The 17,178-nt window shown below is 38.6% G+C and overlaps 1 protein-coding gene across 3 annotated transcripts in view; it reads right to left on the bottom strand.

Annotated features, from left to right (window-relative positions):
- NRG3 (neuregulin 3) overlaps nt 1–17,178 on the bottom strand; it is a 455,991-nt gene that overhangs the window by 87,190 nt on the left and 351,623 nt on the right. For all 3 annotated transcript variants that reach the window (XM_063163929.1, XM_063163927.1, XM_063163928.1), the window contains one exon: nt 9,749–9,822. In XM_063163929.1, the coding sequence (XP_063019999.1) occupies nt 9,749–9,822 (74 nt within the window). The remainder of the gene's footprint in view (nt 1–9,748; nt 9,823–17,178) is intronic.

The following is a 17,178-nucleotide window of genomic DNA, read 5'->3' as shown; positions in this document are numbered from 1 at the left end:
AGCTGGACTGTCAAACCTGTTACTCAGGCTGTGTGCAGAAGTCACAAGAGAAAAGAGCTTTCTGTCTCCCAGGCCCCTTATTAATTTCTGACTGTTGATGACAGCAAACAATTGTACTTCTTCCTCTAGAGCAAACAGGAACCTGCAGTGAGAGCGAAGAGCCAGGACCCCTGAGAGCAGGGTGCTCACTGAAATGGCTGGAAGAGGATCTGGTCCTGCAAACACAGCCTCATCAAGAACTGCCTCATCCAGTCTGCTCTTTGGTTTGCTCCCGGGACAACACTGAGCTGGTTTGTCTTTAAGAAATTCCTGCCACGAGCAAGTTTATCACTGAAAAGTATGAATACATATGTTCATGGCTGGCAATTTTGACTCCCTAATGGTCAATACAAAACCCAATAGAAAAAGCAATCATACATGGCATAAAAGTCATGTGAGGACAATGCCATCTTGAAGGATTCATTAACAAACATTTACCAGTCCCAGAGAGATCAAGATTCTATCTTTTGATCTTTCTGATCCAGGAAATAATAATTACATAAATTGCTGGGTTTGCACAGTCAAGTTTTAACCAGAAGTGGCTGTTCCCTGTTGCTAAATACAGAAGTGGTTTATGTTAGGCCTAAGAAATGAGCCTGAAAATGCCTTCAGGAGTCCCAGTACTGATTTTATTCTTAGCAAAAGATTATAACTTTGATGTGGTAATCAAACTCATAGTAATACTGACCTATAATGTTTTCAGTAAGATCGCCATTCTTGTAGGCAGGTATGTACATACACATTGCCCTCACAGAATCTGGTCGTCACAGCGACACAGAGCACTCACTACTTAAACTTTGAGTGATACTTATTCCTGGTTTTCCTTCATGAGCAGAGATAGTTCAAATTAGCTGAATCAACTGATAGAAGCTCTAAGCCAAGTGAAAAGTCTAACAACAATAATTGCCTTAATGAGCATCCTTGTAGTGGAGTAAGGACTTAATGCAAAGAGTGAAGATCAGTTAAGGGCACAGAGGCTCTTCTGAGGTATTAATTTTGAAAAGATGATCAGAACACTCAGCAGAAATGCTCTTGGAATAAATTTTAGCTCTCACATATGAGCCTCTCAATGTTTCTACTCTCAAGGCAGTGAATGTGCATTGGACTGATCCTCAGCTTTGTGCTTGTGCAGTGCAGAATTTGTCTTCCTGTTGTTCACTACCTAGCCTGTAGCCACAAAACTGTACTCTGGACAGACCACAATATGAGGAACCCCACAGCACCTGCCCCCACCCTACTGCATTTTTTACTAGGATCATCTAATGCAGAACCACTAACAGGAGATGGCAAAACATTCAATTCAGATTAGATTTAATACAGATACATTAAAAGAAATAGGATTAAGAGAAATCTATCTCCTCTTTTCATGTGTCCTTACTAGCTCCTGCACCAGGCAACGACACCTTAAAGACCTATACCATGCCATATACCTATACCATGCCATCTCAACCAGCCATGAAGAATTCAACATCAGAATTGTGATGTAAAGTGAAATAGTATTGCTAAGTAAGATCCTCTTGGACAACTGAGTAGCTAATTTACAAAGACAAGAACCCAAAAAAATGAATGTTTTCAGTTAAGTTACAGTCATGTTTTGTGCAATTCTCCTATATGTCACTTCATGATGGCCCATCTTTCCTTACACTTCTGTCCCTGAGCACCAACTATGGTCACTACACTGCTGAATTTTTCTCCTAGGAGGCCCAAAAATGTGATCTGACAAGTCAGTGATTGACTGCACCTTATCCATCCAGCCAAAATCAGGGAAGCCCTTCCAAAAGTCCATGGGAGATTGACACCAACAGCAACATGTTGTCAGTGACGGGTACACGAGTCACAAAATTTAGTGACTGAGGGTAACAGGCGAAATAAGGGGCTTACAGAGTGTCACAGAACATAGACTTCAACCATATTTGCACTTGCACAGCCATGGAATGGCCAGCAGCAGATTTGGGAAACCACAATGTGTTTGCAAGAGGGACGGGAGGAGAGGCTGTTTCAGAAGGTGCCTGTTTTGGGGGAGCTGCCCTGCCTCTCGCGGCGTTCCTGGGATGCTCCCGGCGGAGCGGGAGCGGCGATTCCCAGCCGCGGTCCCTGTGTGACACGGCACCCTCCCTGCACAGCCATCCGCTGGGCTCTGCCTGGGACACTCCACCATCAGAGGGTAAACCTCCCTAAAACACACCTGCAAAAACCACTACACAAAGACCTAGACATTCCTGAACTAGACACAAGTCCCACATTTCACAGATGAATGGCATTTTGGAAAGGCGGCCTTCAAACTGCCCTGCGTGAGGTGGCTTTCGTTTCCTTTTTGGTTTATAGCAACCATGGCTTACAGAAAGACATGCTGATGAAAACTTCTTGTTGGCTGGGATTTGTATTGCTAGAGATCCCATTTTCTTTCTTCCTTGGGATTTGTACTGACTCCATATAAAATGACTTGTTCATTTTCATTATTATCCTTCCAACCACATGCAATTTTTGAAGAAGAAGAAGGAAACAAGTGGTTTTGAGGTTTGTTCAGAGGTTTTTTCCCTGCTATCAAAGATACTGCATTTGCCTGATTCCAGATGCTTAGTAAGAATGTCTATGAAAATGCAGCCTGCACAAACTGAATTCCAGAAGACCACCTATAGTGTAAAGGCCATGGCAAAACCAGGCATAACTGAAAACTTCAGATTAAAAGTTTGAAAAGGGACCAATGCTGAGTAACCAGATGCCAATACATTTTTGTCTTCCAGGAGAAGAGATGAACAGAGAAGAATAAGGAACTAATGCTTCTTTAAAACTAATATAAGAATTTTGGTCTAATTCAGATTGAATTTTCCTATTTTTCCAAATAAACCTGTACGACTTTTTATTTTAATGTTATTTGAGCTAATTCCTAAATAAAGATCCATATGAATTTAGTAAAGGCTGACATGAAATTTAAAACTGAAATATGAAATGGAAATAAATTGTAACCCCCTTACTAATATTTCCGGAAAGAAAGCCAGAAGGTGTTGGGAGTAGTTGTGCAAACCCATTGCTGGTTTGTTTGGTTTTTTTTTTCCAAAAGGACTGGCAATTTAAAGAAAGTAGGGAAAAAACATCTCTGTTATGCACACAAAAGTAATGAAAGCAATTCAGCTTAATATTTGGCAACAGCACTCACATGAATGCACTTTTTTTCCTGTTTTGACTTGAAAAGAGCAACACAAATTTAGAAGACGAATGAACTCATGATACTCTCCTCTCCTCATTAGAAAAATGAGGATTCCCAATGTCCTTCTAATTTTGAAATCTATTTTTCAGTACTGACAGAGAAAACAAGGAATTTTTTAAAAAAATACTCAAAAACATCTATACTGCACATTCTGGACAAGTCACTGTTAGCTTATCCATAGAATCAAATATTATAGACGCTTCCTACGAATTTAAATTTTGCATTTAGGATTGTAAGAAATAACATTATCAAAACTGCCACTGATTTTCTTTGCCCACGGCATTAGTGGCAAATCTGTGACTTCAATTAATCTCTCTTTGACTTTAATGTTTCAGGACACTCTGATAACCAACACATTCACGTTTCCAGTTATCACTGGCGAACACTTTCACTGAACCTTTGTTAATGTCGCACTTCTAGTTTGGAACATTCCATTCCAGCTCTGCAGAATAAAGCCTAAGTTATTATTTTAAGGAAAAGAAAACAAAACCAGCAACAAAACAAATCAAAACAAATCACAGAAAGTCAAATTTTACAGCTTCCATACAACTCAGACTTGAAAACACATCATCTTTTATTGATCGTATCCCAAGGTCTTTACGCACCTGATGATCAAAGAGGAGGGAAAACACGTCCCTCACTGCCTCAGGGATATCTTTTCTTATTTTACCTTTCTGATGTTTCATATTCCTCAGCCTGTCTCTCATTTGAGGCATTTTTCTCACCTACAGTTAAACTTATTGAAACTTCTGGAGAGATTGTGTTGCTTTTCTTCTTTATTACTATTTCAATTAAGGCAATTCCTTCCTTTGAATCCATTAATGCATCAGGACTCATCTAAGTTAATTTGTGATGCATTTGAACTGGAGGAACTCTGGCTGCACACCTTTATGAAGAGATTGCAGTTGAGAGAAAAATCAGATCCACTTGCTGGAGGCTAACAGATCTTCTACTGACTTGTCATTTTTGGGGATTTCCCTTGACTGTAGTCACCACATCTTTTGTTCTCTAAACCTATTTTTACAAGCCATTAGAATGCCACCTTTTGATTATTTAATTTTTGTAAAAGATTAACATCCTAGAGCAGTTAATGTTTTTTGTGAACACAGCGGTGGTGTGGCATTCTGCCATTAGTTTGATAAAATGACAGCCACTATAAAAGAAGTTTGGTCTACAAGCTCTCTCTTCATATACTTTTTCTGAATAAAACAGTCTTGAACAGATGAAATAATTAATGCAGAGGACTTAAAACTTTTCTTTTTAAGACTAAGTTAAGTCACAAAATTTAGACTTAGATCTAGATTTCAAAAGTTCTTTCTGGGATTCAGTAAGTCCCACGTTAAATCTGTTTAAGAAGGACTTGTCATCCACAAAACTCAGATATCTCCACCTCTGGGTAGTCTCCCACTCCTAACTGCCCCTATTTCCATGCAACCTTTGAAGTCCTTCCAACAGCAAAATCTTATTTTCTCCTATACCTTCTAGAAATCAAAATAGGAGAAAACCCAAATTCAGAAGGAACTCTGACAAATTCAGAAAGGTTAAGCAGATTTAACAAAAAATTATTCAGGCCCTAGAAAATCAGTCAGGATATTCTGACTGATTCAGTGAGGAGCATAAGTTTCATTGTATGTATTCAAACTATTTGAAAATATATTTTAGAGATATTTCACAATGTTGATGCTCCTTATACTCTATTTGATAAGAATCTCTTTGCAAAAAACCTTTGTGGTGTGCAGTGCAGTAGCACAGACTTCAAAGCCACGTCTGCTTAAAGCAGGAGGCTGAACTTCCTGAGTTCTCCACACTTCTCCTTCAAACATTAATTATCCTACGATCTCACAAATACAAATCTAGATAGGGGGAGTGAAAAATAAAATGAAATACCTAAGATTTTTGCTTATTTTCTTGGGGAGATTTTTGTTTTGAGGACATTAGTGGGGGTCTTGGGGTTTTTAATGCAGTTTTGGAAAGACATTTTTTCATTTGTAACCTAGCTATAGTTGTGTTTCTTATTTACAGTCCCAGTCTTCCAGAAGAGGGAGTTTGATCCTTTGCTACAGTAATCTAAGAATGAGCAGCTGCAGGTTCCAGATATGACACTTGCAGGTTTCTCTTTGATGAGATTCAAAGAGTAACACGTGTGCCATGTTGTCACAGGTTAAAGTGCTGTAAGACCACAGGCTACAGCTCACTCAGTGGGAATAAGACTTTTGACATTTGAAAAAGCCAGTTTAACAAAGCTCAAACATAACAACATGGAAACCAAGAGGAAAAAAAATGAAAGTTGAAACGAAGCTTTTAACAAAGCACAAAAATTTGACACATTTTGCTGTAAGTTTTGTCTGGAAGCTGAAAATTCTTGAAACTCTCAGAGCAGGGATGCCAAACAAACCCTGTTTTCTGGTGGTTGGTTCACACAGATTATGAGTGAAGTATGATCAGATTACAGAAGAAATTATGTGATGGGGTTGATGCAACAGCAGGAGCATGGCCTGGTGATCTATATAAGCTTTCCAGCTCACTCTTATTCTTCTAGGAAATAATGCATTTATTCTGCAGAAGGATTGGATAACATTCTCAATATTTAATAGAGGATCCCTCTTTACTCAAGCTTCAGAGTCAAATGGGACAAATGGGAATGTTAATATGATGAAGAAAAACTTAATACTGAACAGTGTAAAATTGAAATACACAATTTGCATAGAAAAGTAGCTTTCAATGCAAAGAACAAAATACTTATAGGTAAAAAGGAGCAATTTGGTAAAATGAAGTAAGGTGATAAACTCAATTTCAATGTCTCATTCTCCACTTTGGAATATGCCCACAGAACAGCCAAAGCTCTAAAGGTTTTACTTTGCCTCAGTATAAAAGCAGATTAAAAGAAATATCTGCAGCCTACATACAACTCATTGGGCTAGGCAGGTCTGCTCCAGAACACTATAAAGGACAGTACAGGAGTACATTTCTACAACTTATGTCATAAATAAGTTCCCAAGCCTACAGATACACACAGGACTACTGAAAAATTTTTTTGTGCATTAAGTTGTATTAAGGTTGTACTTAAAATGCTGAAAATAGAAGTGTTTTACCATTGCTGTTAGCTGTATTTACAGAGGAGGTAGCCCAGAAAAAGAAAGCTGAAATAACATTCTAAATATACTTTCCTTCCAGCATGTGACTGCTGTTTCTGTTCTTTTTGTCCCATTATTATTTCCTCCATATAATGGAGAAGATGACTGAGAGAAAGAGAGAGTTCAGGGACTTCTCCCGCACACTGTTAGCATGGCTGACAGATTTGTGAGCCTGGGTGGCTTTGCCATGCAGCCTTTTCCCCTGTTGGTGACATTATTATTTTGTTAGGTTCCCACATGTCTGAGGCTCCCATAGTTTAGGCAAGTTTCTCTCATACTCCAAGATTACCAAACTTCTCAAACTACTTATGTTTGGATTGTTTTGGATTTTTTTTAATAACTTTCTCTTATAGCCAGAAAATCTTGTCAAGAATAGAGATATTAAGGAAAGCGGAAGCTGTTACATCTGTGACACCTAAAGGTCCAGTCACAGAGCCTGTGCCTGGAGTGTTTTGACATTGGTCTGTGTGTGTGTTTTAAATTTTTTTTTTTTAGGACTTGAATCCTGTCTTTGAGCTGAAGGAAGGTAGCAGGTGGCAAATCTAACTGCAAGAAACCATGGATGCCAATTCAGGAGCTCTGAAACACCATCTAGTAGTTTCAAAAAGTGTTTCCTGAAAACACCATCTTAAATACCTTCATCAGTTACTTGAATTAAACTATATGGATGTGATCTAGCATTCATTAATCCATATTAAGTAATACATAATTTGTATTAATATCTGTGATGCAAAGTCAAGACCTGCCTAATACACATCTAGAATGAGGTAAGAAGCTGGTGTTAAAAGTATTGCAGGGCCATAACACACTATTTTCCACTATGCAAACGATATGCAAATAACAGCTACACTGAACAACCTTGGTTTGTTTTAGCAGTCTATTTAAAAAGCAACAACCAAAAGATGCTTTGGCCCATGTACATAAGTAACAACTTTATAACAAAACTGTTGCTATTTATGAAGTGACTGGTGCAGATTCACTTTCCAGTCACGACAAGGGTATATTCTGAAAATACAACCTGTGGTGTCACAGGCTAGGTAAGACATGAACATTGCTGCAGTACTTCATGCATGCAAACTTCAAATAAGCTGAATGTTAGCAGATGTGTCATCAACAGCACATTCACCACCAGGAACACCCTAAGCAACCCCATGAAACTCAAGGTGCTGGACTTGTTCATAAAGCTTGACTGACACCAGCCAGTGCTGGCTCCGTGCACCCCAGACAAAAGAGCCCTCATTGCATTTTCCAGCTTTCAGAAATTTAGTGTTGCATTAAAAAAATCGCTTCTTTCTAAAGCCACCTCCAAATTCACCCTTCAGCCATTCTCTTTCTAATCCAAACACATTCAACCACAAACCTAAGTTTTGGCAGTGCAAACCCAGAGCCTTTGAAGATGATAATACTGTGCTTGACTACTTTGTCAAATACTTTTTACACTCCTCAGGTTATGCAAATTACAAACACTTCTGCTACTGAGTGCTATTTATCAGCATGATATTAATTTTTGTTCCTCTCACCAGAAGGAAGAGAACTGATTTAACTCCTGAACGAGATGTTGTCACTGTCCAGCTGCAGCAGAAAGTTCAATTATCTTCCTTCCAGGCTCGACATCCTTAGAACAAGTGCATGTGTACACATGTACACTGAGATATATCACATTATGCCAGCACACAGAAATGGACCTGAACTGGACCTGTCTTTTCCTCTTTTGAAAACAGACAAGACTCAAATATAAGTTAAATTTAAAAACTGACTAGAAACATACCTAACTCATGTTAACCTTCTTCATTCCAAAAGAGAGGCTCCTTTTGGGCCACAGGTGTGTCCAGTGGACCCATGACAATGTCAAGCCAAAGCCCCTCCTCCTTACATACTCTAACTAATACCATTTTGAAAGAAAATCTCAACAACATAAAAAAACCCAGTTTTTGTTTTCAGAAGGTATAAAAAGGATGTTTCAGCAGCACTTAGCCTCACTATCATGTGGCTGAAAATTGCTCTGGAAACAATCCAGCCAGAACCCAACTGGAGTAAGGATCTCCTACTGAAGAGAAGCAAGCAACACAAAGAAAGAAACAAAAATACTGTCTGCACCAGATAAACACTGTTTGGGGCTTTTGGTCTTGTTAGATTGCAGCCTAATCTGGGAGCTTTTTGGGGCTTTGTGCTGGATCTGCACGGATTTAACCTCTACTCTTGAGAGAGTAAAGCCAGAGTCCCCTGTGAAAACCAGGTCAGACAGAACTGTTGTTCATCAACAGTCCATTCCCACACTTCTAGAACACAAACTACCTTTTTCCTTGACGTATACACAGCTTCTGTACTGACACATGCACATACAACTTGGCTGAGGTAAAATCTGCCTGCTCACTACAAGCTCTGCACTTTACCATTAAAGGTCAAGCTAAGGAGAAAATGAACCAAACACAAAGCAAACCGAAATGGGAGCTACACAACACAGAGAACTACAAAGCAACAGGTGCCTTTGGAAACAGGTTTTCACATGGAAAAGCACAAGAAAATAAATTAAAAAACACAAAGACTAAAAAAAACAAGCATTGTTCTTCAAAAAAAAACCAAGCCAAAACAATTAAAATCTAATTTTAAAGAGTACTCAAAATCAGATGACTTAATATGCTACAGTTTCCAGGTATGTGAACAAAACCAAGAGATTGGATATGACCCTTTGTTGTACGTCACTTCATTTAAAAATGTAAGATAAACATAATTAATTGGATTCACCTTCAAAAAATTAATCTTGGATAATATTTTTGGCATAGTTCTCTTAGTCAAGAGAATTTGGAAAGGGCAACAGTGGAGTAAGAGAAGATATATGCAGATGTTATTCGGACATGTAGAAAGTTACTTTGCCTCCACATCTGAAAGTACATCTTTATTATTTATTATTTATGCAAATAGACAACAAATCACTTGTCCAAGTGAAAAATAATTAACTTCCATGTAAACTGATATAAACTGCTTCTAAGGAGATTATAATCTCTTTGGTGCCACACAATGCGCATTTATTTCCTTTTGAAGGAACCACTTTGCACTCTATACCGGGTTTCCTTTTAGATTATGTAATTTTACTTGTTGTTGAGTCGAAAGGAGAGAAACACAAATGTTTTGGCTCTAAGCAGGGACAGTATTATTCCAAACCATAAGGAACCATGTGCCCTGCTGGAGCAGCACACGTTTCACAAGAACAGAGCCTGGATGATGCGGTTTTACCCTACCAGCAAGAGCATCGCACATCTGCAGTGGCCCCCAGCAGGGACTGTCTGACTACAGGCAAAGGGTCATCTCACACGGCAAGAGCAGCCTCCAGCATGGATTGGAAATAGAAGAAAAACATTTGACGTACTTGGATCTGACAAGATTGAGTCGGTTTTCGGCAAAAATTGGTCACAGCGGACTCCTTGGTAGCCCTCTTTGCACCTGAGGAAAAGGGGATAAATGACAAACATACGCATGCGGCAGTGAAAGGTTAATCTCAAGGCACCAAAACAACCCTGCCAACACAGCTCCACAATACGCGAGTTATTTGCACTCTAATGGGAGCATGGTTATTACTGGAACACAGTGGAAGCAGGTAAAATAATTTGTGTTTCAAAAAATTTCCCCTCAAACCTTTCGATTATTTTAGAAATTAGGAAAACATACATTGTTCTAGCACAACCATTCTTTTATACATCAATTCAGTGAAACAACCAAAGAAAAAACCAGTATAAAGTATGCATAGCTACAAGTAAAATAAACTCTTCAGGTAACATAGCACTTTATAAAGCTTCCATGCTGCACAAAACATGAGACAGACAACTTCTCTTTGGCTGTCTGAAAAAGCAGGGAACAGTTAGCTAGCCATTAATTTTAATACCAGTTTATACTGTGCTTAGATAGACATCACCAGGCATTGTTTGCAAGCAGGAAGTTTAAGATGCCTGTGAGATTAGATTTTAAAGCACATACACCAGAATACCCTCCTGCCTCAACAAACAAGAACTGGCTTTGACTGAGATTGTAATACTATTATTTATCTTGAAGCCTTACTTTGAAGAAATTCCATTTGCTGCTTTTGAACTGTTCTCAGAAGTCTCATTTCAACTAAGTGTATCAGAATCAGATCTTTAATTATTTATTCGTCAAGCAGTTTTTCAGAGGAAAGTGATGGACACTTTAATTATAAATGATAGCACCAGGGATTCCTTATCTCCCAATGCTCTTGCACATCACATAAGCAATATGCTCAAATCAGCATCACCAGCTTTCATTAGGGTTGACAACTGCAGCTTGAATGATGTGATAATGTCAGGAGAAGAAGTTATCTGTTCCTTCACAATGTTTGTACTCAGGCCTCCTCTAAATGTTGCCTTGTAATACGCTTTTGGTTTTATAAATTAATGGTTCAATGAGAAGTGCGTCTCACCAGTACTGACTCAGGGATTAGGAAGAACATTTGTGAGAAAATATGTAAAATATGTTCCCATCAGACCAAAAATGTAGTAAAAATCTGCAGTAAGATTTTAAACCCCCATACATATAATATTTCAACACCTCCTTTTTGACCTTTCTCCCTGATGGATATGAGGTACTGCTTTGGAGATCAGCTTCCTCCCAGTACTTGCCTGTCTATAAAATAACTGACTTGAAAAAACTGTTCAGGTTTTGTTTCATTCAGATCCCATGACAGCAGCCATAAGCTATCGGTCAATGAAAAAATGTTCAATTAATTAAAACTGTCCACTAGTCAGAAAAACTGAAGCCCACATGTACTCAGGTACAGACACATGCATCTTCTGCCTCTGATTAAGAAACATCAGAAACTGCCTCACATCAAAAAGAAACCCTTCTTCACAGTCTTGAGAGGAGCTGGCAGACCTCATACAAAGTTTAAGTACAACCTGCCCTGGTGGGGATTCTTGCCTTTCTATGAGCATTTTCTATTCACTTTTTGACACACATTTGTACCTGCCCCGGTTATAAATCCCATATTACAGACTTAAGACCCTCTATGCTACACTGTTGGTCGTACAAGCATGTGAGGAGAGAGTCACAGAGTGGTACCTCCTGGAAGAGCTGTGCCCCGTGCTCATGGGTGTGCGTGGACGTTTTCACTTACCTGTACCTCTGACAAACATGCCACAAGAGGAATGTGTTTCTTTCAAAATTTAGTACAGAGGTGGATGATACTCCAAAGGACAATCTTTTAATGAAACACCATAACCTCACACTCAGACAATACCTACTATGGTGAGACTGCACCTTGAATGCTGTGTCCAGTTCTCTGTCCCTCAGTACAAGAGGGACATTCAGGTGCTGTAGTGAGTCCAGACCAGGGCAATGGAGCTGGTGAAGGGAGTGGAACACAAAGGAGGAGTGCTGAGGGAATTGGGGAGTTTTAGCCAGAGAAAAGCAGGCTCAGGAGGGGCCTTACTGATCTCTACAGCTCCCTGAAAGGAGGGTGCAGGGAGGTGGGGCTGGTCTCTTCTCCCAGGTAAGAAGTGACAGGATGAGAGGGAATTGCCTCAGACTGCACCAGGGAAGGGTTAGATTGAGTATTAGGAAAAAATTCTTTACTGAATCTGTGGCCAGGCATTGGAACAGGCTGCCATGGGAAGTGATGGAGTCAGCATCCCTGGAGGTATCCCACACCACACCTGTGTAGATGTGGTGCTGAGGGACACGGTTTAGACATGGGTTTGGGTTAACAGCTGGACCTACTGATCCTAGAGGGCTTTTCAGCCTCAGTTATTCTAGAATTTGATGGCCAAACATAGCTTGGTTTTTTAAACTGCATTAAGTTTTTCAGCAAAGATAAAAATTAAGTCCTCTACTTCCCTTAACAAATTATTTTTTAAATCTCTGAAAGCAAATAATAGCAATAATTGCTCTGCCATTATGACACCTGAGTTCAAACTTTTGCACGTTAAGCCCTTAAGCCTTGCAGAATATACATTTGACAGTTATAATGCTACAATCTGATAAAAGTTGATCATGGGGCATCCCACCATCTCAGCTAAATCATCTACCATGTGTCCTAAATAGGCAGATGTGATATGCACACATGCTGCTCATTGGCATCACACCTCTAGGTAAGAGAGCACAACAACCCACTGCAGAAAACCCTACGAAAGCAGCACTGTGGTGACACATACAGCAGTTCAGCAAAGCCCAAATGAGGTCACTCAATATTGCCATATGCAGTGTGAATGATCAAATACATATTTATGGATGCATCAAAAGAGCCATGAGTTACCAGAGAAACCTTGAGAAATGCTCAGGTGCAGCTCATGGTTTCAGAAATGATCACTCAATTCCAAGACAAACTAATGTTTAGTAGAGATACCATTAAAAAAAAAAAAAAAAAAAAAAAAAAAAAAAAAAAAAAAAAAGGAAAAATAGAAAAGAAAAATAGCATGGATAAGGTATTGCCTGTAGTGAAGGAAAAGCATGATGTGCATGTGGGACCCCTGCAGTAAAGGCTGGGAGAGGACAGCCTAAGATCCATTCCAGCACCAGGAACAGCTCCTCTCCTCTTCTGAAGCACTGCACTGCATCAGCAGGCTTGGGCTTAATGCACACCATTGGCAAAGGGGTCTAAGAATCGTGTTAATTGCAGCCTCTTTACAGAGTAAATAGGGAAAAAAAAGGAATTCTCTTTTTGCATTCAGATTTTCACCTAAATGAGTGTGTCTGTCTAGGCTCTAGACCAAAAATATCATCAGGATTGTGCTGTATGAATGGAATTAGCTAAATCCTTCTGATTACACGGTATGAAAAGACAAGCACAGGTAAAGCTACTCTGCACTGCTGAAATGCTTGCAAACAGCATATCCCTAACTGATAAGTGCTAAATACAGATAAGATTATTTCATCATGCCTTCTTCACATCTTTTTTTGGCAATGTGCTTTCCCAGATGATTTTTTGAGGTCACCAGTCACAAACTGCATTGTGCATTGCACTTTGTGAAGTCACACAATGACTTCTGTGTGAAAACTTACAGGCAGAAACACATCTCTCATTCCTCGTGAGAAGCCTTTTTCCCTTTTTACTTAAGCACATTTGCACCTAACTATGAAAAAATAAGTATGAGACTTTATTAATTCTTTCATTGTTTTGCTAATGTTAAACAGTATTAATACATGTTTGTTCTAGTCAAAGACACTTTCTGTGGACATTTTCCAAAACTGTTTCTTGTACAACCTTATGGAGTGAAGGGACATTTCAAATAGATGACTGTGTCACTCATAAGACTAACACAGCACTCTGATTTTTAATGTTGGATTCATTTGAAAAAGTAAAGTGAATGGGGGTGAGGGTGGAGCAAATTGCACAATAAACAAAGATGAATAATAAAATAGATTTAAGACAGCAAAAAGGGAAGAAAGAGAACCTACATAGAAAACGTAGGACAGGACATAAAACTTTAGGCCAAGAAGCCAATACTATCACCACTTACATTTTCCCCAAAAACTTCCATATAAAGCTCCACACCCCTATTATGCCTAAATATTACTTGTCAAGGGACAGGAAGGTGGGGATGCAGAAGAGAGAGTGGCAGCAGCAAACTGCAGAGGCTAGGAAAGAAGGCAACACTAAATCCCCATCCCTTTCCTCCTCCTCTCTGATATCCATCCATCTGAAATGGAAACAATTCTCCCTTTTCCCCAAGTGTGGTGATCACATTGTCTCTGACCATGTGAAGAATTATGCAGAAAATGGCTTTTCTGCACAAAGAATTTGCGAAAAATAAAGTATATGAGTTCATTTCAAATGAAAATTTTGAAAATAACATGTGGCATCTCAGGGACAGACTACACCAGAAGAGAAAGCTGTAGGACTACACACCAGGAAAATAAGCATGTCATAGGCCAAAGGTGGTCTGTAATATTAAATAAAAAAAAAGTCATAATAGCGCAGTGCCCAAAAGATTAACTTATATGAACCTATAATCTGATTCTCGTCTCATAAACAGCAGTAATCCAATTTGAAAGATGGAATTAATAGTACCTATGAAAAATGAAATTTAATTTTTGCAGTGAATCCAAATCAACACACATTTCCATCCCCTTGTAAAACTGCAAATTGGCAGTCTCAAAGATGATATTAATTAGAATGATCCATCTCAGTGGATCAGTTGCAAATTATTTTCTCCTGACACCATTATATCCCCTGCACTAAGATTCAGATGCCAGTAAGAGAACATACTGCAGCTCTTATTTATCCTCTAAGAGAGAAATCCAAGATCATGATAAGAAAATATTCTAATGGTCTATAAATTTCGATCAAGTATTTATTTTCGCACAGAGAATGCAATACTCTTTAACCTGGGTCAGAGAATCAGTTACACAATAAATCTATGATAGCAAGCCATGACATTATATAGGCCATTGGGCTGTCCCACAATCTAGCCTGAAATATGCTGTAAACAATGACAAATAATTCCTTTGCTCTGCAGGTAAGCTAAATATAGATTTCTGTGCCTGCAAGGAGAATGACCTTAGCTGGCATACATAGAAATTTACATTTATTATTTGGATTGTTATTAGGTGAAGATTTTATTCACAAGGGAGGAAAAATTAATCTTAACAGTGAGGGTCAGACAGGATATCTGGTCATTTAAGACATGCAGCCAGTCTAAATAGAAAAGAAGTCTGAGTAGAAAAGAAGCTTCCTTGGTTCCACAGATCAGGCCCCCAGATCACAAGTGAGAACGCTGTGCTCAAAACCAGAGAGAAAAGAACCCTTCAGGAAAATCAGTAGTTTGCAGTCTGCTGGTCAGGAACCCACCTGAGGTGGGAGATTCACATTCAGTTTTTGGTGTGAGAATGGAGCATGAGGAACTCAAAGCCAGGTTTTCCATGTTGCAGAAATGTCCTGATCATTTGAGTGTTATCTATTCTGAGAAGAAGCCCCTTTCTTCAAGTTCTACCCCTATGGTCTATGCTGTGCACAACATAAAACCTACTAACTAAAACTAAACTAAATTCAATATAAACACATAAAACCACACTAAATTAAAGTAACATGAATGCATGGTATTAAGAAGAACAAACTGGGGATCCAATAAGGAACTGGCTAAAGACATACTGCTGAATCCCTTCAGATGGGAAGGCCTGAGCAATAATCCAGGACACTCACCCTCCTCCTATTTTCCTTTTTTTTAGTCCTTTCAAAAAAGGCAATTTTAGATAATCCCCACAACAGAGAGGCTACTTACTGTATAATAAAAGTTTCATACAGGGTTTTAACTTGATTTTGTTAAGATCTTGCAATCTATTATGTGACTGAATTAAGGTGTGTATCTGCTTCTTCTTTTTCTTTCCTTAGAGAAATAGTACAACCCTTACAGAATGGACAGCATCAGCTTTAAAAGGAAAACCAAAAAACCCATGTGTCTGTCAGCTTTCTTTAAAAATGTTGTAACTATTAAAAATAGGTAGAGCAAGTAACCAGAAAGGAAATTATCTTGAGAAGGCAGACAAAGAATAGTAAAGAAAGGGGGTTTTTTACATTATTTTCTGTGGAACCAGTCCAGCTGAAACACTCTAACATCATAGAGAAATTATAGTCCGATTGTTAAAAAATCATATTTATGGTTGGTACAATTCACTGTACTCTTCAGTATGTAAATTGCCAGTGCAGCTCTCAAACAGGGAAGGACTGCTATGCTCTCTCAGTAGATGGCATAAAGAGTAGAGGTCACAGCTACTAAACCCTGAGACATTGCCCAGATTTAGATAATAAAACTTCCACCTAATTTGTTGACTCCATTGTTTCAGGATCCTTTAGCCTTGGAGAAACTAAATGGGGACACTTTAGTAAATAAATCCTCTGTAGGAACCACTGAACTAAATGAGGCTTTTAACATTTGAAAAGGAGTTCTGTGCATTTGACTTAAATGCCTCATCCATAATTATGCTGGAACTACTGAATGATCATTCCTCTCCTGATATAGATGGCTTGCCTTCTTTGTCTTTCCTAACAGGTAGGTCATAACAAGAAATAAATTAACAAGATACGTTAGTAAAGCCATTCAAGCCATCCAGCCATCCATGACAGCGCCTGAACTGATAATTTCCCTTCTCTCAACAACAGACAAATTTTCTTTAATTTGAAGGTGTTTCCTTAAAAGAAAAAAAAAAGAAAAAAGAAAGTTTCATGTTCTTAACCAATGCACATAGCCTAAGCACAATTCTTACATAACGGTTCCAGACTACTGAATTCACTTAGAACTCTGGTTAGATTTTGTATCCAAAGATATATAAATATATTATTGATAGTTACTTGCTATCAAATTCATTTGTGGCATATCCACACCTGGATAAACAGTTCACACCAATACAAGGTCTTTGTGCTTTTCAAGGGATAAGAACTACCTGCCTTAATCTCCTTAACAACAAACCACATCTGTAAACCACAAAAAACCCTTAGAAATTGTCTGTGAGTATCATCTAATAACCCAAATGTTTAACCAACTAACTGAGCAATCATTTCTTTGCTGTTCTGAGTTTAACCAACCAGAAAAACTGAAAAGCTTTGATTAGGTTTCTCCACAAGATACCTCTGTGATCAATGATTTACCATGGATGATAAAGGAACACAGTCTTTCATTATGCACGGCAGTCATCAGCCACAAGAAAGATTTTGAATAAATGGAAAGTGATTTCATACCATATTCAAAGCCTCACACAGCACAGATGAAAGCCACCTTCAATACTTGAAAAAACAAATGAAAACAAGACCCTTGCTTTATATTAAGCCTGCCCAAGATTGCCATTTTATAAATAAAA

This window comes from Melospiza melodia, chromosome 9 (genome assembly GCF_035770615.1).
Source record: "Melospiza melodia melodia isolate bMelMel2 chromosome 9, bMelMel2.pri, whole genome shotgun sequence".
Lineage (NCBI taxonomy): Eukaryota > Metazoa > Chordata > Aves > Passeriformes > Passerellidae > Melospiza > Melospiza melodia.
This window is presented reverse-complemented; position numbering and strand designations above follow the sequence as displayed.